This window comes from Dipodomys ordii, unplaced genomic scaffold (assembly GCF_000151885.1).
Source record: "Dipodomys ordii isolate 6190 unplaced genomic scaffold, Dord_2.0 Scaffold201, whole genome shotgun sequence".
Taxonomy (NCBI): Eukaryota; Metazoa; Chordata; class Mammalia; order Rodentia; family Heteromyidae; genus Dipodomys; species Dipodomys ordii.
Genome location: NW_012267417.1, coordinates 1,312,446 through 1,336,809, shown reverse-complemented (window position 1 = coordinate 1,336,809; position 24,364 = coordinate 1,312,446). Strand labels below are relative to the sequence as shown.

The 24,364-nt window shown below is 36.0% G+C and overlaps 1 protein-coding gene across 1 annotated transcript in view; it reads left to right on the top strand.

Annotated features, from left to right (window-relative positions):
- The window catches only part of Fancc (Fanconi anemia, complementation group C), a 192,152-nt gene that overhangs the window by 122,382 nt on the left and 45,406 nt on the right, over positions 1-24,364 (top strand). Inside the window, exons 5-7 of the mRNA XM_013034930.1 lie at positions 1,031-1,144; positions 2,018-2,082; positions 19,678-19,842. Coding sequence (XP_012890384.1) covers positions 1,031-1,144; positions 2,018-2,082; positions 19,678-19,842 — 344 coding nt within the window. The remainder of the gene's footprint in view (positions 1-1,030; positions 1,145-2,017; positions 2,083-19,677; positions 19,843-24,364) is intronic.

Sequence of the window (24,364 nt, the reverse complement as noted above, 5' to 3'; positions counted from 1 at the left end):
AAATTACTAGGCAGATGTGGTTCTGGGATTCCAAGCTTGAAGTGGATTGTGGGCTGTGTTACCCTGGCTTACACTCCATGGGGCCTCAGTGCAATGTATAACTGCACTTTGAGAGGAAGGCTCCATTTATGTTCTTCCTGTATCTCACAGAGAGCACCTGTTTCATAGATCCTCAATATGTGTGTAAAAAAATAAAAGCTTTAATTCATAAATGAAAAATGACATGTTCTTGCTCTAGTTTTTTTCATGATGAAAATTAACATCCATGTGTTTCTCAGATACTTACATTTTTCTTAATTGTTCATAAAGTTATGTTTTTTATTCTTAGCATTTTTAATTTGTTGTATTTTTATATGGTATTTTAATTTTGTTACATGTGATCTAGCTTTACTAATACTCTTCCTATTTATACTTACATTGTTTTCTGAAAAACAAAGTTTTATTTTTACTTTTGTTTTACTTTATGCTTCTGCTCTTTTGATTTTCAGTATGCAAAATTCTTCATTCAGGCATTTCTTTTTACTATTTCATTTAAATTTCTACATTAATCTATATTAAATAAGTATTTTGATAAGCTTTGTAAAGCCAGAATTACTTATTTTTTTCTAATAAGTCAGTTTTCCAGTTACTAATTTTTATGTAATTTTTCCTTTCCCTACTGATTTGAGATGCTCTTTGCATGTGCTTAATTCTTGCATCTGCTCTGATTAAAGTGTTTTAATGAACTTAAAAATGATCCCATTCTTACTATGGCTAAGCATTGTTCATTTCCTGCATATTGTAATTTAAGTTCATTTTGTTTCAGTGTTAACATTTGTTTAAATTGATTTAATTTAAATACATTAATTTTAATTCCAACATTTCTTCTTTGCTCCTTGAATCAGTCACTGAGTGCCTGAAAAAAGTGGGATTACTGGTTTTGGAGGGACTATCCTATTTACAAATGATTCAGATTTAAAGCATTGTCCAAAGCAGGTATTGTCATTCAGTTTTAAGAAGCTCACAATTCTTCTTTCTGTTTGTTTTTTAGGGTTTGTTATCTCAGATACTTTCAGCATTCAGACTTGATACAAAAGAAGTTGGTTTTTTTACTAAAAGTCTTGGATATGAGCCTATAGATTACTATCCTGGATTGCTTAAAAATGTGAGTGTAAATTTATTAGTATTGAAATTTTCTTTGCTGAATGTTTCAACAGCAGGAAGGGTATATGGAAACATTTCACTCCTCCAAGGGAGTTGTTTAACTTTTCTTTGTTTATCTCTTCTTACCTTGAGTGGACTTATGGCCATGTAAGGAAGAACTGTGAGATGGAAGATTCTGAGAAAGAAGAAGGAAACCAGAAAAGTTTTAGTAAATCAACCAATCGCACTCTCTCATAACACATCTTACACACAAAGATTTCAGGGAGAAGAGCATTCCTTACCCAGTATAAACACTGCCTTGTACTGTCGAACAAATCTTGTATTTAAAATAACCTGATTTGAAGTTTATGTTGAAGCAAAGCAGAAAGTTCACTAAATAATCTTGCAAATAGTATTACATATTTTGATATTTGTATGTAATCTATGTTTTCTTCTGCCATCTTTAATTTTTGCCAAATTCAAGAAATGTTAACTCTTCTAAAATATTATGAAAATTTTAATGTTTGTTAGACACTTTGGGGGGGAAGCTTTATACAAATAAAAAACATTTTTTAAGAAGAAATTAAATTTGGAAAGAAGAAACAAATAAACGTTACCATGTTTTTATGTTTTTAATGGGGTTAGTCTTAAATCTTAGGAAAGTAACCATCTGCCTATTGTCATTGCCTAAAGAGGAATTCAGAACAATAGACATTAATGTAAAATCCACTTATTGGTGACTTGGCTCTACTTTCTTTTTGCTCTGACAAAGTAAAACATAGGGAGAGGACAGGGTAGGGAATCTCAACGGAAATATCACTCTCACCAAGAAAAATAGAACTGATGTAATCCTGTTTGTGGTATGAGATAACCTGCAACTGATTTTGTTTTACAGATGGTTTTATCATTAGTGTCTGAACTCAGAGAGAATCATCTTAACGGATTTAACACTCAAAGTCGGTAGGTGTTAAAGTAAACATCCCTCTTCTCAAGTTTCAAAATGCAGCAGCTCAGTTACGAGAGTACAGTTCTCTAATTCATAGAAAATGCATGTTCATAGTTATGGTTATATTTGGTACAGAGATTATTTTAGTAGAATACATCACAAATTGATGAGTTCTTTCAAATTTTCTTTTTTTTTAAATCATCTTTATCTGAACACTCATGGGTCAGTAAGTAAATCATGTAGTATCTTTTGTATACCCACCTATTAGGTTAAAAGCCCTACATAGATAGTAAGGGACACAAAAGAAAATAGAGTTGTTAGGCTTACCCTGGGGATACTTACTGTGTAAGAAGAAAACAGGCATGGAAGCTGAGTGTATGCTGTATATTCTGGGCTAGACTTCTTTTGCTCTCCCTCCCTCAAAATTTGCCACTGTATGTACAAGTGTTTGCAGTTATACATACACACACAGAGGATATTCACAAAGCAACAGGTATTTGATGTAAACATATGACCAATTTTAGAAGCAACAAGTATTTGATGTATACATATGACCTATTTTCAGAAACACAGTATACTAAAACCTAGACTAAACAAATCAAATAACCTCAGACAAATTCAAAAGCAATTAATCACATTACAAATGTTTGCTTTGCTCTGTGAATGAATTCAGAATTGTTTTCATTGGTGAGCATCTGTTTTTATCAAATCATTAACCAAAAGAATCTAGCTACTTGAGATTTTTGTAAACTTTGTCTCTCTCTTTCTGTCTTCCTTCCTTTTTTTCTTTTTCTGTTTTGATAAAACTGTTGTCAGTTAAAGCCTTCTCAGTAATGGCCTTTGTTCTTAGTTTTTAGAAATCTGTTGCATCTAATCCATAAAATGAAATACCAAGTTCTATGATACCACAAGTATAAGTAATGAAATAAAAATAGATTCAGTTTTAATAAAATTAAAAATCTCGTGACTGTGGGTTTAGCTCAGTGGTAGATGCATAACATGGGTTTGATCCCAGCACTACAATAAAAAGTAAGGATTTTTTTTTTTTTTGGTGAATCGAAGGATACCACCATGAAAACAAAAACAGCCTACTGAGTTGAGTGAAAACTTTTTCTGATAATATCTCTGAGCTCCTTGTGATGGTATACTACTGTAATTTTAGTACTTGGGAGGCTAAGGCAGGACTTTCTGAATTCAAAGCTTAACTGGGCTACATAAGGAGTTTGAGGCCACCTAGGATACCTAGCAAATCTCTATCAAAAAAACAGAACAAGACAAAAACAAAAAATAAAGAAAAATATTATCTCTGGTGAGAAAATAATATTTACTATATATTATGAATTTTGTTTTAAAATGACAGCAACAAAAATTAGTTCAAAATTGAGTTGGGACTAGAGATATAACTCAGTGGCAGAGCGCCTACCTAGCATGCACAGAGTTCTAGGCTTAGTTCCCAGCCACACAGACACAGGCAATAGACCCAAGTAGACATTCTTCTGAAGAAGATATCTAACAGACCAATAAGCACATGAAACCATGCTCAGCATCATTACTCATTAGGGAACATGTAAATGCAAGCCACAGTGAAATACTTATTCATACCCACTAATAATAAGAAGAACCAAATGGAAGCTAACAAGTGTTAGTGAGAAATAAAATATGCATCATGTGGAAAATAGTTTGGTGTTTTCCAAAAACAAATTAGTCACAGAATTACCAGAATATCTGCTAGGTATATATTTTTTAAAAAATTGATGCAGCAATACAAACAGATATCTGTAAGCCAGTTTTAATTTTCACTAATCATCTGAGAATAAACTGATATTACTATAGTTATTACTTCTAAAGCTATTAGAAAACAGAAATGATCACCCACAGACTTGGAAGTTATTTGTAAGGAAGGAAGAAAGGAAGGAAGGAAGGAAGGAAGAAAGAAAGAAAGAAAGAAAGAAAGAAAGAAAGAAAGAAAGAAAGAAAGAAAGAAAGAAAGAAAGAAAGAAAAGCAACGCTTAAAAACAGCACCCAAGCCCTGAGTTCAAGCCCTAAGAATGGCATATGCATGCATCCATACCCCCCCCACACACAAATGCACACACCAAAAACAAAAAGCCTGTGTGAATGATAACGATAAAGAAGAAAGAGAGAGGGAAGAAGGGAGAGAGAGCAAAAGAAAAGAGAAAGGAAAGAAAAGGAAAAGTTATTCAGTAGTGATGTCAGAAATGTGAGAAATATGGCAGAACAAAAAGGCTCAGATCTCATTCTCCCACATAGATATCATCTCAACAACATATAGCAAAACAAACAAACAAACAAAAACCCAAAAAACTCTCATTAAAACTTTAGAAGCCAGGTAAGAAGTTACTGTCTCACAAACACAAAGTCAAGATGAGCTTGAAATTACTAAGAAAAGCTATTTCATATCTACATCAATAGTCCTTCCCCCACACAAGTGCAACTTGATAAGACTGGAAAGAAATGACTAGCTTATGGTTACTTCCTTAGGAGGGAAAGAGTGGAATGTGCATCTAACCTTTCAGCATTTTAGGGATCTGTCTGACAAAGTGGTTTCTGTTTCTCCTGACTCAGCACTGATGGAGAACCGGCATACTTTGCATGCTTAGGGGTCACAGAGAACAAAAGAAAGCTCAGTGAAAGCACCAGAGAAGAGACAATACTGCAAAGAGAGGCTGGCACAGCCCAGTAAGTTTGAGCTTAAGTGCCCAGTTTATGGCTTCTCCTGTGGGAGAAAGAGAACAATCGAATTTGCATGTAATATTTTGATTGTTCTAGGTGCTGCTGGAGATTGGGGTTGGTGGGTTTTTTTGTTTTTGTTTTTATTTTGTGTGTGTGTGGTGTTTTTGTTTGTTGTTGTTGTTGCCTGACTTGTACTGCTAACAGGAGACTAGGATATACTTTGAATGTCTGGAAGCCACAAAGAACAAAGAGTCAAGTGGCTTGTTGCAGCATCTAAGAAATGGTGGTACCACATACAGGCAGCAGAGGAAGCAAAATATTATATCCTTTTGAAAAACGAAACAGAGAAAAATCTCTAATTGAGAAATTACATGTACAGACCTAGAGAAGGCATATTCCTAGAAAAACTCTAGCTGGGCTAATAAATCAACATCGTTCCTTAATAAAAGCTAGTATGGGCAGACTGAAAGAGGTGGCTTGATTTTTGTTTTTATTTTCTGTACAAATCTGTAAAAATAGTAAGACACACACACAAAGAGGGAGTCATAGCCTAATCCAAGGAATAAACCTCCCCCTCCAAAAAACCCCTAAAGAAACAGGTCTATGAATTAAAGAATTAAAAAATATTATCTTCAAGAATTAAAAGAATTAAAAAAATATTATCTTAAGGAATCTCAGGGCACTACAAATATAGCAAACAAGCAAAATGAGGAAAACAGTACATGAATAAAAGGAGAATATATACTTATAATGCATGTATGTATATATTATATATATGTATATATACATATATGCATATGTGATATACATATATATATATGGAGAGAGAGAGAGAAAAAGAAGAGAGAGAGAGCCAAACAAATTCTATGCTGAAAAATATAGTAAATGAACTAAAAGTTTCACTAGAAGGGGTTCAATACTAATCTTGACCAGGCAGAAGAAAGAAGTAAGATTCAAAAAGAAGTAATTAGAAATTAACAAGTAAGAGAAAGAAAAAAGATGAAGAAAAATGAAGATAAAGCTAAAGGACTTATAGAATAAATAAAATGAAAACTTACACCCATTACAAGTGTCCCAGAAGATGGGTAGGGAGGAGGCAGAGAGGAAGGGGACAGAGGCAGTGGCAGACAGAGAGTTTAGTGATCCCTCCCCTCTACACACACCCCCCAAAGAAATCCCAGACTTGAAGAAAGAATTGGAAATCCTGACAGGAGAAGTCTAAAGGACTTCAGATAGGATGAACCTAGAGATCCACACCAAGACATTGCAATAAAACAATCAGAAGTTAAAGCTTCAAAACTGCAAGAAAAAATTAGTGTGTCATGTTCAAGGGAACTCACCTAAAACTGTCAGTGAGTTTCTCACTAAAAGTATTATAGGCTAGATAGGAGTGAGATGATGTATTTAAAATGTTACAGGGACAATAAACAAAACAGCAGCCCTCTGCTAACCAAGAATATTGTGTCCAGCATAACTTCCCTTCAAAAATGAAGAGTTCTGGGAATGATGTTGCACTTCTTCAATCCCAATTGGAGCATCTGAATTTCAAGCCAGTTTGTATTGCATAGTGAACCCAGCAGCATAAAATCATACAAAAATACAATGTTCTCTTATAAAGATAAATATGTAGACAAAGATAAAATCTGGTAATATTGAAGGGGTCTTGTGCTTGCTAAGTAGGTGCTCTACCACTTAGGACATGTTCCCAGCCCCATAAATCTTTTTTTTTTACACCAGTACTGTGACTTGAATTCAGAGCCTTGCACTTTTGCTTGGTGTTTTGTGCTCAAGGCTGTGCTTTGCTACCTGAGCCACACATCCATTTCTTGCTTCCTGCTGATTGATTGGAGATGAGAATCTTAGAGATAGGTCTGTGCTAGCTGGCTTTGAACTGTGATCCTCACCTCTCAGCCTCCTGAGTAGCTAGGATTACAGACATGAGCCATTAGTGCCTAGCCACATATCCCTTTTAATTCTGATATAGCAGTTAAAAGATAAAGACAAAAATAACTCCTAAGTTAATGAATATCAAAGTTGTAATTTTTAGCAATCACAAAGTAAAGAAGGGATTTAAATGAATAGTTTTTGCGATTGAGATTAAATATTATCAGCTTAAATGGGTTATTATAATTCTAAGCTGTTTTATGTGAACCTATGGTAACAGTAAAGAAAACCTCAGGAAGTGCACAAAAGAAAATGAGAAGGAAATCAAAAAGGTCATTGCGGAAAAAAAAATATCAATGCAACACAAGAGAAGGCAGCAAGAAAAGAACAAAATAATGACGAGATAGAAAAAAAATCCTGGAAAAATGACAGTAATATTTTATTGATCACTATTTTTCTTTTGGAGCTATTGGGGTTTGACTCAGTTTCATCTTTGCTAGTCCAGCATTCTTCCACTGAGTCACATCTGCAACCCTTTTTTGCATTGGTTATTTTTGAGATAGGATCTCGTATCCTATTTAGGCTCACGTGTGAACTTTAATATCCCTATGTTTACCTCTTCCATAACTGAGATGAGGCATGCACCACCATGCCCAGCTTCTTCACTTAGATGGAATCTTACAAACTCAGTTTTTGCTCTGGCTGGTTGAGAACTACAGTCTTCCTCATCTTAGCCTCCGGTGTATCTGGGAAACAAGCATAAGTCACTGCACCACCTATTGGTTGAGAAAGGTATCATGACTGATCTCTGCCTCTCAAGTAGGTAAGATTATAGATTTGAACTACTGGCTACCTGACTTCTGTCCCTAATTACTTTAAGTGAGTATGAATTAAGACCAATTCAAAAGATGTACAGTGTCTAGATAATTTAAGTGAATCAGCAAAAAGATCGCGCACTATCATCAAGTTGGGTTAATTTCTAGGATGCAAGAATGGTTCAACCACACACAAATCAATAAAGGTAAACAGTACCAAGAACTAAAATCACATGATTATCTCAGTCAATATAGAAAAAGCTTTTGACAAATTTCTTTACAGAAGTAAAGGACTTCTACAAGGAAAAGGATAAAACCTTGAAGAAATTGAAGACATCAGCAGATGAAGAGATCTTCCATGTTGATTGATTAGCAGAATTAATAATGTGAAATTGTCCATACTACTAAAAGCAATTTACAACTTCAGTGCAATACCTGTCAGAATCCCAGTATCATTCCTCACTGAATTAAAAAATCAATCTAAAAATTTATTTAGAGCCATACAAGACCCCAAATAGGAAAAACATTAAAAAGGGTACACTGGATTTATAACATCTAGACAAATGGCTACTATTATAGTAGGCCAACATAGCCTTCCTGGCTGCCAAATATTCTCCTGCTTCTTGAATTTACCCATAATATAACTAAAAGTATCTTTTATAAACTCTTTGGACTGTGATATTTTCCTTCCAAAAGATCCACTCAACTAATACTTAAAGATTTTGTTATATATGTATTTGTTTGGCAGAACTAGAGTTTTGAAGTTAGGGCTTCACAATTGCTGGGCACACACTCTTACCACTGAGCCATGCATCTAGTCTTGATATCTGCTTGTTCTTTTTTAGATAGGGTTTGTCCTTCTGTTCTGGCTCATGCCTGGGAATAATTCATTTATGTTAGGCTTCCCAGAGCTAGGAAATGAGGAACATGCCACTATGTCCAGCTCTTCATTAACAAAATATTAAACATTTTCTGTCTTAGGCTGCCTTTGATCCACAATCCCAGTAATGTCAGCCTCCCAAATATCTAGGATTACAGGCCTGAGCCATCAGCATCTGGCTAATATTATATATTTAGGTATAAAGGCTCACATAATTTCTAGGATTGGGGGTAAAAAGTGCATGCAGAGCATTTGTGTGCTTAGTGCATTATTTGAGTCTCGTATTTCTTTTCCATCTTACTTTCTCTTGCCATTCTTCATAGGTCTTTCACTTTAGTTTTCAGAAAATGTCCAGTTTCCTGCATTAGTAAAAACTATTCAAAAGTATGGTCCTCAAGACAGTATTCTCAGCATCACAGGCACAGGGGCATGGAATCTTTCAATATTTATAACATTTTTGCAGATTGTTCTTATTATACACTGAAGTTTGAGGAAAGTTTCTCTGTGCTACTTTCTCTCAGAACTAGTATCAATGCCTCGTAAAACTGTCAGAATAACTTAAAGTGACACGATAAAATTCTGAAAAGCATTTAATTCTTAAAAGTATTTAATTTGTGTAGCTGTAGTTTTCTTCTTGATAAATAATGAAGCTCTCCTAGACACAGTTTTTCGTTGAACTAAACAGTGATCTTACATGTGAAGTTTTTCTTCTCAAATGTTTACCTTTTCTAAAATATACTTCTTGTTCTTTACCACTTTGCTAAATGGCAGCTGTCCCTTCACCACTTACTTTCTGCAGAACTCTACCCTCTTACATTAACACATCACCAAGGTGGGTTTGGATCTAAGATAATATGTTTTGAACTCCTCCTCCTCCTCTCCCTCCTCCTTTTCTTCTTCTTTTTCCTTCTCCTCCTCTTTCTCCTCCTCTTCCTCTTCCTCCCCTTCCCCCTCTCCCTCTTTTTCTTCTTCTTTTTTTGTCTATCGTGAGGTTTGAACTCTGGGCCTGGGCACTGTCCCCTCAGTTCTTCAGCTCAAGGTGAGCACTCTATTGCTTGAGCCACAGTGTTCTTCCAGTTTTCTAGTGGTCTTTTGGAGATAAGAGTCTCACAGACTTTCCTGTCTGGGCTGGCTTTGAACCGTGATCCTCAAATCTCACCCTCCTGAGTAGCTAGGATTATAGGCGTGAGCCACCAGCGCCCAACTGAACCCCACTTCTAAACTGGTAACCAAAAGGACATTTGGCCTGAGTTGAAAATATCTTAAATTTCTAGAATATATGAGCAAACAGTGAGCTAAGAGAGAGGAGTTATAGATGTGTGTTTGTGTATGTCAGTGGATGGTTTTTATGTATGTAATTTGCTTATAACTTCAGCGGAATAATTTACAAAGTCAAGTGGGTGTTTGTGAAATTGAGTAGGGGTATTCAGTGTTCATTCAGAATCAGAAATGCAAAAGCAGAAAAAACAGACATGGAGATCTTGCCCTTCATCCATAACTCATCTCTCCTATTCCCTGAGAGACTTGTAGTATAAGTTACTCTCATTTTCTGAAAAGAGAGAATGAGGAGAGGTGAAGACAATATCCAGTGACTGAATAGGTGGGAAAGGCATGAGGACAGCACTAAAGATTAAGGGCTGTGGCTGTCCAAAAGAGAATGCTACTACACTGTTGGTGGGTATGTAATCTGGTTCAGCCACTCTGGAAAGCAGTATGGAGGTTCCTCAAAAGACTAAACATAGAGCTCCCTTATGATCCAGCAATCCCACTCCTGGGCCATTTGCCCAAATGATCACAAACAAGGCCACACTAAAGCTACCTATATTCATTGCAGCATTATTTACCAAAGCTAAGATATGGAACCAACCCAGATGCCCCTCAGTAGATGAATAGATCAAGAAAATGTGGTATATAATTCTGTGCTTCCATCAGAAAGAATGACATGGCCTCATTTATAAGGAAATAGAAAGACTTGGAAAAAATCATATTAAATAAAGTAGGCCAGACCCAAAGACATATACGCTCCCTCATTTGTAATATTTAGTATAGGTTTAAGGTAGCCCTAGCAGAGGATCTCAATAGCTCAATAGGTATGTCCATATGACCATATAAAATGATGCTAATTGAAATGAGCTCTAAGATATGGAAACAAATTATTTCTTGTTTTTAATGTACTATGTGAAATTATTCCTTTTTTCCTTTGTTTTACCCCCTTTGGTTTATCATCCAGTTGTCACTTTTTTATTTTGGTATCCTGTGTCTAGAAAATATGTTCATCTGATTTGGGGAAAGAAAGGTGAATAACAAAATGGTGAAACACAGGACAAAGGGTGAACCAGTGCAACAGTGATACTAGACACTACGTTGGAAATGAACTTTACAACTTGGTGGGGGAGGATGGTGAATGGAGGGGAAAGGCAAATGGGAGAAAACGAGGATAGGTAACACTGTTTGACAAGAAATGTACTTATTACCTTATGTAACTCTGTACATCACCCTTATAAATAAAGGGGGAAAAAAAGATTATGGGCTGTGGGTTGAATCTCATAACAAGACTGAAAAAGACCCAAGATATTTCTCCTGAAAAAAACTTAAAGCCTCCTGTAACTTTGATAGTGTTTAGTTTACCAAAATGTAGGCATGCCAATTGATAACCTTCTCCAGGGCTTTAAGATGCATACAGTCTTTTCAGCCCCAGCCTGAAACTTGCCAGAGCCTGGAGATCTAAGTTCAGGAAGGAACAGTGTAGCACTTTCCACAGTGCATTATTGTAAGCATTAGTTTGACTTCTTGGCAGAGCAGTACTCCAAATGATTTCTATATAAGAATTCAGCTGTAGAAGACTCAACATTAACCATATATTGCTGGAAGCATCCTTCTTGTATAGTGGTACTGTGTGCAGGAACCATGGACAACACAATAAATGGCTTAGAATGCCTCTTCTAGTGCTTTGTAGGAAGGAATGGGATAGTATTTAAACATTCTGTCACTGAATTGTTGATTTTACTTAGTTGCATTTAAGACACTTTGACAAGACTATTTATCAGGTCTCTAAAAATAATTCAAAAGGAAACCAAATCAGATTTGAGGTTGCTTTTTTTTCCCTGACAGTGTATGCATCCTAAATTATGAGATCAATTTCTATATTTTTATGAGTTATTTAAATCTTTTGAAATGAACTTTACAATTTCCGAAAAGCAAAAAATAAATAATAATAATTCTGCCTCCAGGAACAAGAAAGCAAAAACAAAACTAGATAATCAGCATGGTATTGTTTTGTGGCCTTTTAAGGTTAGAGGTCTTTTTGTTGCTTGAACTTCTGAAGTTCTGAAAGGAAATATCCCACATTTGAAGGTACATCAGAAATTTGTATACCAGTATAGTTTATTCTGATTCAACTTTTAAAATTTTTATATTAAAAAGATGCAGGTAACTTCACATATATAAGAGAAAGTTATACAGTTTTATACTTTAATTATCATCACTAATAACAGCAACAACTATACTGGCATGTTTGGAAGCTGTCTTTGAAATATCACAGTTCCATTCTTCCACCTGATGTGAACTCCTGAAGACAGTTGAATACACTTTATTGGTTTTTCACTAGAGAACTGTGGACTTAAAAGTTCTGTGGTCTTACACAGAACTTAAGGCTCTAAGTGTTTGTTTTTTTAATGGATGGCAAGCACAACTTTCTGATTTTAGCTCTTAAAAATAAGATTTTGGAAGTTCATCAGACTTCTCAAAAGCATGTAGACATTAAGTTGCTTAATAAGTTAATCTTCTAATAAGTATAAATAGACTCAGAAGAAGAGATTGAATTTCCATGAAATTCAACCTGAATTTCATAGGGCCTAAACTCTGGGCCTGGGCGCTGTCCCTCAGCTCTTCAGCTCAAGGCTAGCGTTCTACCACTTGAGTCCCAGCGCCACTTCTGGCTTTTGGCTTTTTGCTTATGTTGTGCTGAGGAATCGAACCCAGGGCCTCATGCATGCAAGGTAAGCACTCTACCACTGAGCCACCTTCCCAGCCCCTCCATGAAAAACTTTTATGGTCTCAATATGTCCAGCAAGTAACTTGAAAAAAGATATTGTAATGAACTGTAAAATTCTTTGGTAAAAGCAAAAAGATAAAACAAAAGGTAAAAACAAAAAGGATCTTCTCCCAATCCGTGGGCTTTCTATTGATCTTGCTAGCTATATCCTTTGACATGCAGAAGCTCTGCAAATTCATGCAATCCATTTGTTCCACCTTTCTTTGATTTGTTGTGTTTCTGGATCTCTTAAGAAAATTTGGGTCTGTTCCAAGGAGACCTAGGGTTTCTCCTATTCTGTCCTGTAATGTTTTCAGTCTGTCTGCTTTGACTCCGAGGTCTTTGATCCATTTGGAGTTAATTCTGGTGCAAGGTGATATATAAGGATCTAGATTTAGTTTTCTACAAGTAGTTAACCAATTTTTCCAGCACCATTGACTGAAGAGGCTGCCTTTCTTCCATTCTATTTTTTAGCTCCCTTATCAAAGATTAGATGGCTATAGGTCTGTGGGTTCATTTCTGGGTTTTCAATTCTATTCCATTGGTCCTGAGGTCTCTTCTTGTGTCAGTACCAAGCTGTTTTGATTACTATGGCTTTGTAGTAGAATTTGAACATAGCTAGCAAGATCAATAGAAAGCCTATGGATTGGGAGAAGATCTTCACTAGCCATACAATGGACAAGGGTCTCATATCTAAAATATACCTGGAACTCAGAAAATTAAATCCCCCAATAACAAATCCTCAAAGAAACAACTGCCGAATAAATAAGTGGGCTAAAGACTTAAAGAGAAACTTCTCTGAAGCGGAAAGAAGGATGGCCAATAGACACATGAAGAAATGCTCAACCTCCCTTGCCATAAAAGAAATGCAAATCAAAACAACATTGAGATACCACCTCACCCCAGTTAGAATGGCTAGAATCAAGAACTCTAATAACAACAGATGCTGGAGGGGATGTGACAGAAGGAAACTTTACTGCATTGTTGGTGGGAGTGTAAACTTGTTCAACCACTTTGGAAAGCAGTATGGAGGTTCCTCAAAAGACTCCACATAGAGCTCCCCTATGACCCAGCAATCCCACTTTGGGGCATTCACCCAAATGATCACAAACAAGACCATATGAAAGCTACCAGCACGACTATGTTTATCACAGCATTATTTCCCATAGCTAAGATATGGACCCAACCCAGATGTCCCTCAGTAGATGAATAGATCAAGAAAATGTGGTATATATACACAATGGAATTCTATGCCTCCATCAGAAAGAATGACATTGTCCCATTTGTTAGGAAATGGAAAGACTTGGAAAAAATTATATTAAGTGAAGTAAGGCAGGCCCAAAGAAACGTAGGTCCCATAGTTTCTCTTATTTGCAATTACTAGTATATGTCTGAGACAAGCAGAAACGATAAGATGATGTTAGGTGAAATGAAAGGACACAAGTGGTTTTTTCTTTCTTGCTATTGTTTCTAACATATTTATAAGGTGATTTTTTTTGTTTCTTTGTATGTCCCTCCCCCACGGTATAACCCCTGTTTTCACTGTATTCAATGTTGGTATAATTAGGGGAGGGGAAGGGAAAAAACCAATTGTTTAAATAGGGATACAGGTGGACCCATTGCAACAATGAGATATACAAGATGCTATGTCAAAAAACGAACTTTACAACTTCGGCGGCGGAGGTAGGGGGAGTGTAGTTGTGGAGATGGGAGGGCAGGGATGGTAAGGGAAAAACAAAGGAGGAGGCAACAATGCTTGATAAGAAATATACTCATTACCTTACTCATGTAACTGTAACCCCTCTATACGGTATTTTCACAACAAAAAAATTATTTTAAAAAAACTCAAAAAAAACACCCCAAAAAACAAAAAGGAGAAAACACACTCCACAGCAAATTGGGTATGGGACTAATGTGTCAGTCTCCTAGCAAAGGTATCTCATAGGTGGGTCTTAGTAAATTCCATGAAGAATTTTCTAATTATATGGTAACTATATCATAAATTTACATTCACTTAGAATACCCAAAACTACAAACCAAATCCACTTCTATTTCATCCTTTCCTGTGTTTACAGCTTTGGTACCAACATGGACATCCCTTAGTTAACTTGGCTCCATGACAAGGATTTGTCCCTCTGTTTTTAAACAACAAGCATCAAGGAAACAATTATGATGATCAGTCTGGTACAAATGAAGGTTCCCCCTCACCCCCCAGATTTGAAGAGTTTATCAGCTAATATTGTCCTGTAGATTCTAATTACAAGCAAGAGAGTTTAGACACAGAATGGTTGACAACAACTTCCAAATAATTAATAGCTGGTCAACAGGTAATATCTATATCTACCCAAATCCCGTATTTCCTATTCTAGGAATTTGACCCACAGGTCAAGATCAATTGTGTAATTGTTGCATTGGAGAAGAATTTGACCCAAAGGGATAAATTATTTGGTCCTCTATTCTTGGACAGAGGAAGAAAGTAGTTCAGAAATGCATTTGAACTTAGTTCAGCTTGGTTCTGCATTCACTCCAGTTCACAGGCTGTATTGAATAATTTGCAGTCTCTTATTTCTGACATGCTCAAATCAACCATAAAGATCTTAATTTCTGGGGTTTTTTTCGAGTGGGGATTGCCAGTACTGAGGCCCAAATTTGGCCTTGCACTCTTATGCAATTTGCTTGCTCACAAATGGCACTCTTACCACTTGAGTCTTGTCTCCAGCTTTTGTTGCTGGTTATTGGGAGATAGAATTTGTATTTTCTGCCTGGGATGAGTTTGAATCAGGATCCTCATCTCAGCCTCCTAAATAGCTAGGATTATAGGCTTGACCCACCAGCAACCAGCTCAGTTTGTTGTGTCATCTCTTGGTATGCATACCCAGAATATCAAGCTATATAAAAATAAATGTAAAGCCAAGTGGCAGGACTGAAGAGTTCTCATAATACACTGGACTTGTATTTGGCCTAATTTATATGGCATAATCAATTTGGAAATAATGATTTCAATTCCTTTTATCAAATATGTAAGAATAATTTCTTTTTTTATCTTAAAAAAATTTTTTTATGTTGGGTTTTTTAAAAGGTAGTTGAGTAAGAACAGCACCACAGGTAAGGGGTAGGTTTATTCAGTAGACCTGCTGGGACCTGGCAAGGTTGAAACTCCATGTGGCTGGGAAAGGCCTGGGAAAGAGAAAGAGCTGGGAAAGAGAGAGAAAAAAGAGCTAGCAAAGAGCAGAAAGAGAGCATCTGGGAAAGGTGGGAAAGAGAGAGCTAGGAAAGAGAAGAGAGCTGGGAATGAAAAGAGAAGGAAAGAGCTGAGAAAGAGGTAGAAAAGAGCAGAGAGCTAGAAAAGAAAGCGTCTGGGAAAGGTGGGAAAGAGAGAGCTAGGAAAGAGAAGAAAGCTGGGAAAGAGAAGAGAAGGAAAGAGAGAAAAGGGCTAGAAAAGAGCAGAGAGAGCAGAGCGAGCTGTAAGAACAATTTCTTATCAACTCATTTTAATATATTTTAAAACAAATGTTCAAGAATAGATTTGACAGTTCAATTCATTTGAGAGATAATAGTTAATCCAGATGATCAAATTAAGAATGCAAATAAGCAGTGCCAGTGGCTCATGCCTGTAATCCTAGCTACTCAGGAGGCTGAGATCTGAGGATCATGGTTTGAAGCCAGCCTGGGCTGGCATGTCTGTGAGACTTTTATTTCCAGTTAATGATCAGAAAACTGTAAGTAGCACTGTGGCCCAAAGTGGTAGAGCACTAGCCTTGAGCAAAAGAGCTCAGGGACAGTGCTCAGGCCCTGAGTTCAAGCCCATGATTGAAAAAAAAAGAAGTGCAAATAGTTCTAAAGAGAGCAATATAATCAAGTTTTACTGGGTAACATTTTAGTTTATTTGAATTTAACTATACACTAATTCTGACATATAAACAATCTGTATGCTCATTGCTCAAACCTTATCATATTATATTTTATTACTATTTAATCACTTTAAGGAATTAAAGTGTTTCTTTTGCTCATTCTGTTTCTTCTTCCTTTTCCCAGTAGTGAGTACTTACAAGGAGTTGATGTAAAATCTTATGTCATGTTTTAACATTTTACTTTACATATGTGTGTATGTATATGCTGTGACTATTTCAAATTTTTCTATGGTATGGATATCTTTTTGCAATTTATGCATTATGATATTGTGAGATTTGTATATTTGGATAATATATGTCTAGTTCATTGTAACTGCCATATATTTTCCATTCTGTAAAAGAGCTATCATTTATTTGTGATTTCATCTCTGTATAAGTGAGCAAAATAGAATCCTCTTTCTACATTGTGTTGAAGTCTTTAACCATGAGAAGTAAATCAAGCATGGTGCTACTGATTGTTATACAAGATGCTTGTACCTTTTTATTGTGTCTGTATTAGCAACATCCTCAAATTCTCTTTTGTCCAAAATCCGATGCATGTCCCATTAACTTTATAGTATCCACTGAATAGCACATTGACCATCTAAAGAAATCATTAGGTTCAAAAATGATTGCCAATTCCAGGCAGTAGTGGTTTATGCCTGAAATCCTAGCTACTCAGAGGCTTAGATCTAAGAATTGTGATTTGAAGCCAGCCCAGGCAAACCCAAGCGACTCTTAACAGCAGTTAACTAGCAAAAAGCCAGAGGTAGATGTGTGGCTCTAATGGTAGAGCACCAACTTTGAGTGGAAAAAGCCAGGCAAGACTGTGAGGCTGTTGGTTCAAGCTCCAGAATAAGCATCCAACAAAAACAACAACAAAAAAAGCAAAACTGTGTAGGAAGGTGATATCCTTTGAGAGAAATTAAGTTAGGAAATATAAGTAGAAAAGCAGGTTACCTAAGCACTCTGTTAATTTGGATTTAAAAAAAAATTTTTTTTTTTGGGTCCGGTCGTGGGGCCTGAACTCTCGGCCTGGGCACTGTCCCTCAGCTCTTCAACTTAAGGCTAGCGCTCTACCACTTGAACCACAGAGCCACTTCCAGCTTTTTTCTTTTTGCTTATGTGGTGCTGAGGAATCGAACCCAGGGCCTCAGGCATGCGCTCGACCACTGAGCCACCTTCCCAGCCCTAATTTGGATTTTATCTTTAGGTTAAGTGAAACCACTTGGTGACTATTAAGTTGGAGCAACTCAGATCTAAACAATCTCTCTCTCACACACACAAAAGTGATTGCTTCTTAAAATCAGAACATGGGAGTGGGTGTACTCTCTATTTTTCATAAATGTTGAGGAGCTATTTACCTATTTAATGTAGTTACCTCTATAAATTTTATTAATGTAAAAACTAAGTTAGAAAAAATGAATTCCAGGAAATAGAAACAAGAAAAAAAAAGCTAAGTCAAGAAAATGAATATGCAAAGCACCGCAGTTGCCTCCAAGGTTTCTCTAATTTATTCCCCCCCCCCTTCACTATGATACATACATTTGCTTCATTTTCCTGTTTCAATACTGGAGACTTTTGTATTTATTAGCTTGCAGCATTTTTCTCCCAGCTATGTTCATGGTTTGTCTGTATACTTCTTCTTTACTTGAGTTTTACTTTCTCATAAATTCCTAGTACTCTTCTATAGGTCATGACACTGTCATGTGTCATTCTATTCTTTTTCTCTTACTAGGCTTTGTTATCTTTGTTTCTCAATTATAAACACCTCAGAGCCTTAAATACAGTAATTGGTCAATATGCATTCATAGGTCAAATATATAATAACTTAAATTCATTGAGCCTTACATGTTATCAGATTAAAGCAATGTAAAAAAAGTTATTTATCAAATCAGCAAGAAATAAAATGGATAATATCACTAGGATAGGAGATTATAAAAGAAAATTAGGATATCTTTTGGGAAAAGAACGGTTCAAACAAATAGTTATATATAGGCATATGTGAGAATACAGGCTGAGCACCTCTTATAATAGGGACATATTAGAAACAATGCAACTGCCTATTGATAAACAATTACAGAATATACATATTTTAATAATAAGCAAGTTCAAAGCAGCAAGGGATAATTAAATGATTAATATTGTAGTGCATTTGTGTTTTATAAAACTCAGGTCTAAATTTTTGTATTTATGATTGTATATGAAAATATTTATAAGAAGATCTAATGTCATATACCCAGGACTTTCATTTCACTAATCTCTAGACATTTGCATAACATCTATTTACTCTCTCTCTTTGTCCTCTCTGTCTTCTCTCTCTCTTTCTCTCTTTCTCTTCCTGGTTCTTGAACTCAGGGCCTAGGTGCTGCCCTTGAGCTTGAGCTTCTTTTACTCAAGGCTAGCACTGTACCACTTAAGCCCTAGCTCTACTTCTGGCTTTTGTTGTTGTTGTTTGTTTAGAGTCTCACAGAGTTTTCTGCCTGGGCTGTTATCAAATTATAATTCTCAGGTCTCAGGCTCCTTGAGCAACTAAGGTTACAAGTATGAGCCACTGGTACCCAGCTCAACATCTAATTCTTTCTTTCGTTCTTTTTCTTTCTTTCTTTCTTTCTTTCTTTCCTTCCTTCCCTTCCTTCCCTTCCTTCCTTCCTTCCTTCCTTCCTTCCTTCCTTCCTTCCTTCCTTTCTTTCTTTCTTTCTTTCTTTCTTTCTTTCTTTTTGTCAGCCATAGGACTTGAACTCTGGGCTTGGGCACTATCCCTCAGCTCTTCAGCTCAAGGCGAGTGCTCTTCCACTTTTGCCACTTCCGGTTTTTTAGTGGTTTATTGGAGATAGGAGTCTTACGGACTTTCCTGCCTTGGCTGGCTTTGAACCGTGATTCTCAGATCTCAGCCTCCTGAGGCTAGGATTACAGGCTTGAGCCACTGGTGCCCGGCAACATATATTTCTTAAACATACAATATGTATAAGGAATTGTCCTTAGGTGCTAAAAACAGAGCACTGAGCAAGCTAGAAAAAGAAGAAGAAGAATGCCTTCTACTGAAAACTTCTGTTTAAGCAGTAGGACTTAGTCCCTAGACAGTGCACAAGTCAATTGGTAGTAGGGACTATGGAGAAAAGTGAAGAAGTGTTTATCAGTGGAGCTCTTGATTGTAAAACACATTTTATAAACTTTTACTGCTTGGTACTACTCCTACCACTGGTGTCATGTAGCTTGTGAGCTTTTGAAATATGACTGGTGCAGATGAGATACTGGGTCTTTCCTTGTATTCCTTTCAATGAATTTAAATTGCTGTGTATAATATAGTGAACAATCATAGTACCTGTCATCAATCAAGGAAGGAGACTTTATATGTCTTTAATTACATATGGATCTCAGATTTGGGTAACAATTTCTTGTTTCTCCTATAGAATGGCTCCTGACCGAATGACATCTCTGTCACAAGTTTGTGTCCCACTTGTTACTCTGCCTGATTTTGAACCCTTGGTGGAGGCCCTGCTCACTTACCATGGACATGAACCTCAGGAAATCCTCCGGCCTGAGTTCTTTGAAGCTGTAAATGAGGCCTTTTTGCAGTAAGTGATGTCCATTATTCTGTCATCTGACTTCATTTTTCCTTTACATAAGATGTTTCAGTATGTGGGACATTTCCCACAAGAATTGCTTTCTATCTCCTTATACACTCTTAAAATATTTTTGAAGAACCCATAGGACTTTTTAAGTACGAGTTATGTTTAATCGGTATTTTCCATAGGTGAAAGTAAAACAAACTTAAAAGATATTTATTGAGCTGGGGTACACCTTAAATGGTAGAGTACTTGCCTGACATGAGGCATTGGTTTGATCCCCAACACCACACTCACGAAAATTACTTCATTTGAAATAATGGTAAATGTTATATTCTAAGACAAAAGAATTGTTTAGAAAGAACAATGTTGCTTGTATATATTATTAGCAAGTTTTATTGTTTGGCTGAAGAAAGCTGGATTCTCATGTTGGTTTTTGTATTTAGTCTGCAGAGATATGTTCTTCTGGCTGAAATATCCAGCCCAGCACAGATATGTGTTTGGAAAACGTAGCAGTGTTGTAATACATCTCAGATTGTTGTGGATATTCTGTTTTAATGTTTCAATGGTCAAGAAGAAAAAAATTTACAGTGATCATTTTTAAAAAGTTACTTGGTGTGAAATATGACTTTTTATAACTTCATATATATAATATAACTTTTGATAATGTATAATGTAACTTTTCATCCTATTACACTGGCCTGTTTTACACTATCTTAGATCTTTTGCTTTTGTATGAATTTGTAGTATCAAGCATGGTTCATCTGGAAAAATCTTCATTCATTAATATATGCAGATCTCCCAAACACTAACATATTTCACTATGCAGCACAAAAACTTGGTCATTGCTATAATCAATTATTTTATCAGACCACTGAACTCATCAGTTTGGAAAGCTGAGAAGCTCATGTTGGTTGACATAAATTTCCCAAGGTTATAATAATCTTAAAATAAGGTCAAATGTATCATGGTCCACAAATTCTGTCACTATGTCACTTTGCTAGTTTTTGAGTACGTGTTTAGTGGTTTTTTTGTGTGATATCAATCCTGAAATTTGATTTCAGAATTTCACACTTGTTAGTCATGTGTTATTTTCTCTGGTTGTTTTTAAGATAAAGTCTCAGGTTTTACCTGAGCTGGCCTGGATGCATTATTCATGCATCTCACCAAAGATGGGCTGCATTTGTCCCAGGCCAGCTTTTTCTGTAAAAAAGGGAAGCTTTATTAGTTTTATCAAGACAGGTGCTCTTCTTGAAGATAAATATTTTTCTTTTGCAAACACTTTTATGAACTAAGGAGTCATTTTACCAAGTGTTTTGTTACAGAATTAGTGTCTTTCGTTAAGCTATTCTTGCCTAGTTCTCAGGGTATAGTAATCATTTAGGTGAGTAGACAAGGTTACAGGAAGAGTTGCCTCTTTACTGAATGCTGTAGCTTAAGTGATGAGTGAGAGACAGAAGAAAAGCACAAGAGTTCCTAATCAAGTGAATATTAACAATGTGTTTTCCCTTGTTTCTGGTTTTTAATTACCATGCCTCATTTCTCCTAATCTATACTGCCTCAAATATTTTATAGTTCTTCATCGAACATTCTTCTGACTAAGTATGTTAGCTTTCCTGTGAGGGTGTGATTGATGGTACGGGTAAGGGGAGTGAAATGACCTCCTGATGGTGCAACAGTTTTACGCGTTGTTGCTTTGGCAGCATCAGTACAGAGTTCACCACAGTTGTCCCAGGAAGTACAGTGAGACTCTAAATAGTTGTTCAACAACTTAAATTTCAACACATCATCTGATGTGGCCAGTTCTACAGAATAATGTCTCAACAGGTGAACACAATGACAGTAAGTCCAACCAGGTTTAGAGATTCTGTTGTAAAGCCGGAGTACAGTTCTGTGAATACAGTATTAGTGGGTCACATCTTCTTTTTTTTTTAATTGTGAAAATACCGTACAGAGGGGTTACAATTATTTGGGCAAGGTCACATCTTCTTTTAAATCGTTTAATTCTTGTTTGTTCAGACTCTAAATGACTGGTCTCCAGTGGATGCTGCAATCAACAGTATTTAAAACTCCTAATAGTATTTAAAATATCTTTTTGCATAAGATACAAGAAGGTAAATTATTAACCTCCGTAAAGTCCAGGGAAAGATAGCTTCCCTTGTATTTTTGCTTTTATTTATATTTTAGCCCACCTTCTCTGCAGTAGATGTCTTTGCCTCATGAGTCAGAGAATTCTCTGATATGTCAGTTTCATCTTTCCCTGATAAGATAGCTGTAATATGAGAAAGTGAATCTTTTTTTTAAAAAATATCATTGTTGGCAGTGGTAGGGTTTTAGCTTGGGGCCTCTTGGAACTTGCTGGGCAGATGCTCTACTATGATAGCCACACCCAAAAGTCCTTTTATTTTTTAGTTATATTTTCGATAAGGCTTTTTGTCCAGGCCATCTTTGGTTTATACTTAATGTTTCTTGTGTATTGGAATGATGGATGTACACCATTATGCCTGGCTTGTTTATTGATATTGAGAGGAGGGCGGTCCTGTAAAATTCTTTCTTGGGCTTGCCTTAAAGTCAGTCTCCCAATCTCTGCCTCCTAAATTGCCAGGATTACAGATATGTGCCACCATGTCCAGCCTAAGAGAGAGAATATTTTAATCCTCCCTTTTAAAGACAGCAATTCCTTGACGATAAAATACTGTTAAATAAAATTCTGATAAATTGTAAACCATCTAAACTATGCATTAAGACATATAATTAAAATATGCATTGTATTTATATAAATATAATATTTAATGTAAAAGTTGTTTCTATATAACATAAAATTAAAAGAATTCAGATAAAATATAAAAAGCCTTTTAAAAGTTTTAAAACGTTACTAAAAATATGTTTCTTGTTATATTTCCATATGGGCATAGGAAAAGTAGCAATTTTTAAAGTATTTGCTTTTGAGATAATGGAATTACAGACATGACTTTAGATATAATCAAAGATAGTAGAGGCATAGTAAAAGTAAAAAAGAAAAAAAACTTAATTTAGTCTCTGAAAAATATGCAAAGTTATATCTGTAACATACCTTACTTTTTTTTTATTTCAATAAATATTTTATGATCAGAGGCACATAGGCATCATACCTTTGTGTATTCCCCTAAGAGCATCTTTCTTTGGTCTCAGTGTGTGTGAATGCCTAGCATACCTTTACATTTTTTAAGAACATGAAAACAAACAAGTGTCTGTTTCACTGTCAGAGAAATAAAATTATCAGATGCCATGTTGGCTCTGTGATTCCACTGTGCACAGACGACTAATAGGAAAGAAAATAGTGTTGAATGTCATTTTAGTATTTTTATGGAAACAGCTGTGGCCTCACAGAAACCTTGAAGAGTCATAGTTTCCCTGCATCACCACAAGGGTTTTGTGGACCCCAGAGTGAGAATTGTTATATGTTAGAAGTTAGAAAGATACAGTTTTTTTTTCATTGTGCATATTCATGTGTTAGAGTGTGATATTTGAACTCAGGACCTAGGCTTGCTAGGCAAGAACTCTACCATTTGAGCCATGCCACAAGTCCAGGGTGTGATAATTTATTACATATATACAAATGTATGAAGATTACTGATGTGATTCTAAGTTACTTTTTACAAGCCTTATGTTTTTTGCTAAAATACTATACTTTTAAAATGTTTTATTGATGTTTGCATCCTTCAAATCTGACTTTTAAATATTTTTAGAGATAAACTGGAGAATTGCTATGCATATAAACCCTTCCTTATTCTAGTGTGCATCAAAAAAACAACTATAAGCCAGGTGCTGGTGGCTCATGCCTGTAATCCTAGCTCCTCAGGAGGCTGAGATCTGAGGATCCAAGTTCAAAGCCATCCTGGGCAGGAAAGTTTGTGAAACTCTTATCTTCAGTGTAAGCTACCAGAAAACCAGAAGTGGCTCAAGTGGTAGAACACTAGCCTTGAGCTGAAGAGCTGAGGGACAGCGCTCAGGCCCAGAGTTCAAGCCCCATAACCAACCAACCAAACAAACAAACAAAAATAAACAAACCCAACAACTATAACCTCATTAGTACATCTAAAAATTGATGTTAGTTCCTTATCATACTCCCATATCTCCCAGGGATTAAATTCTCTCAGCTTTTTGACAATTTTTCTTGTTGTTTGTTAAGAGTTTAAAGCCCACATACTGCATTTGGTTGTAGATTTTGTAGATTCTTTAGCATCTTCAATCTGTAATCTGGTTTTTGTTGAAAATAATAGTGTTGTTTTTCTCTTGGGTTGTAGAGCATTTCAGCCATCTTGAGTGTGGTGATAGAGTACATAAACACCCATCTTGCTCCTTGCAGACTTAAGATGCCCCTTTGGTCATAATTGAGGGCCATACAGAAATGCCCCTCAATTTCTTTTCTTTTTTTTTTTATTGTGAAAATACCGTACAGAGGAGTTTCAATTACATGGACAAGGTAATGAGTACAATTCTTATCAAGCATTGTTGCCTCCTCCTTTTTTTCTCCTTCCCATCCCTTCCC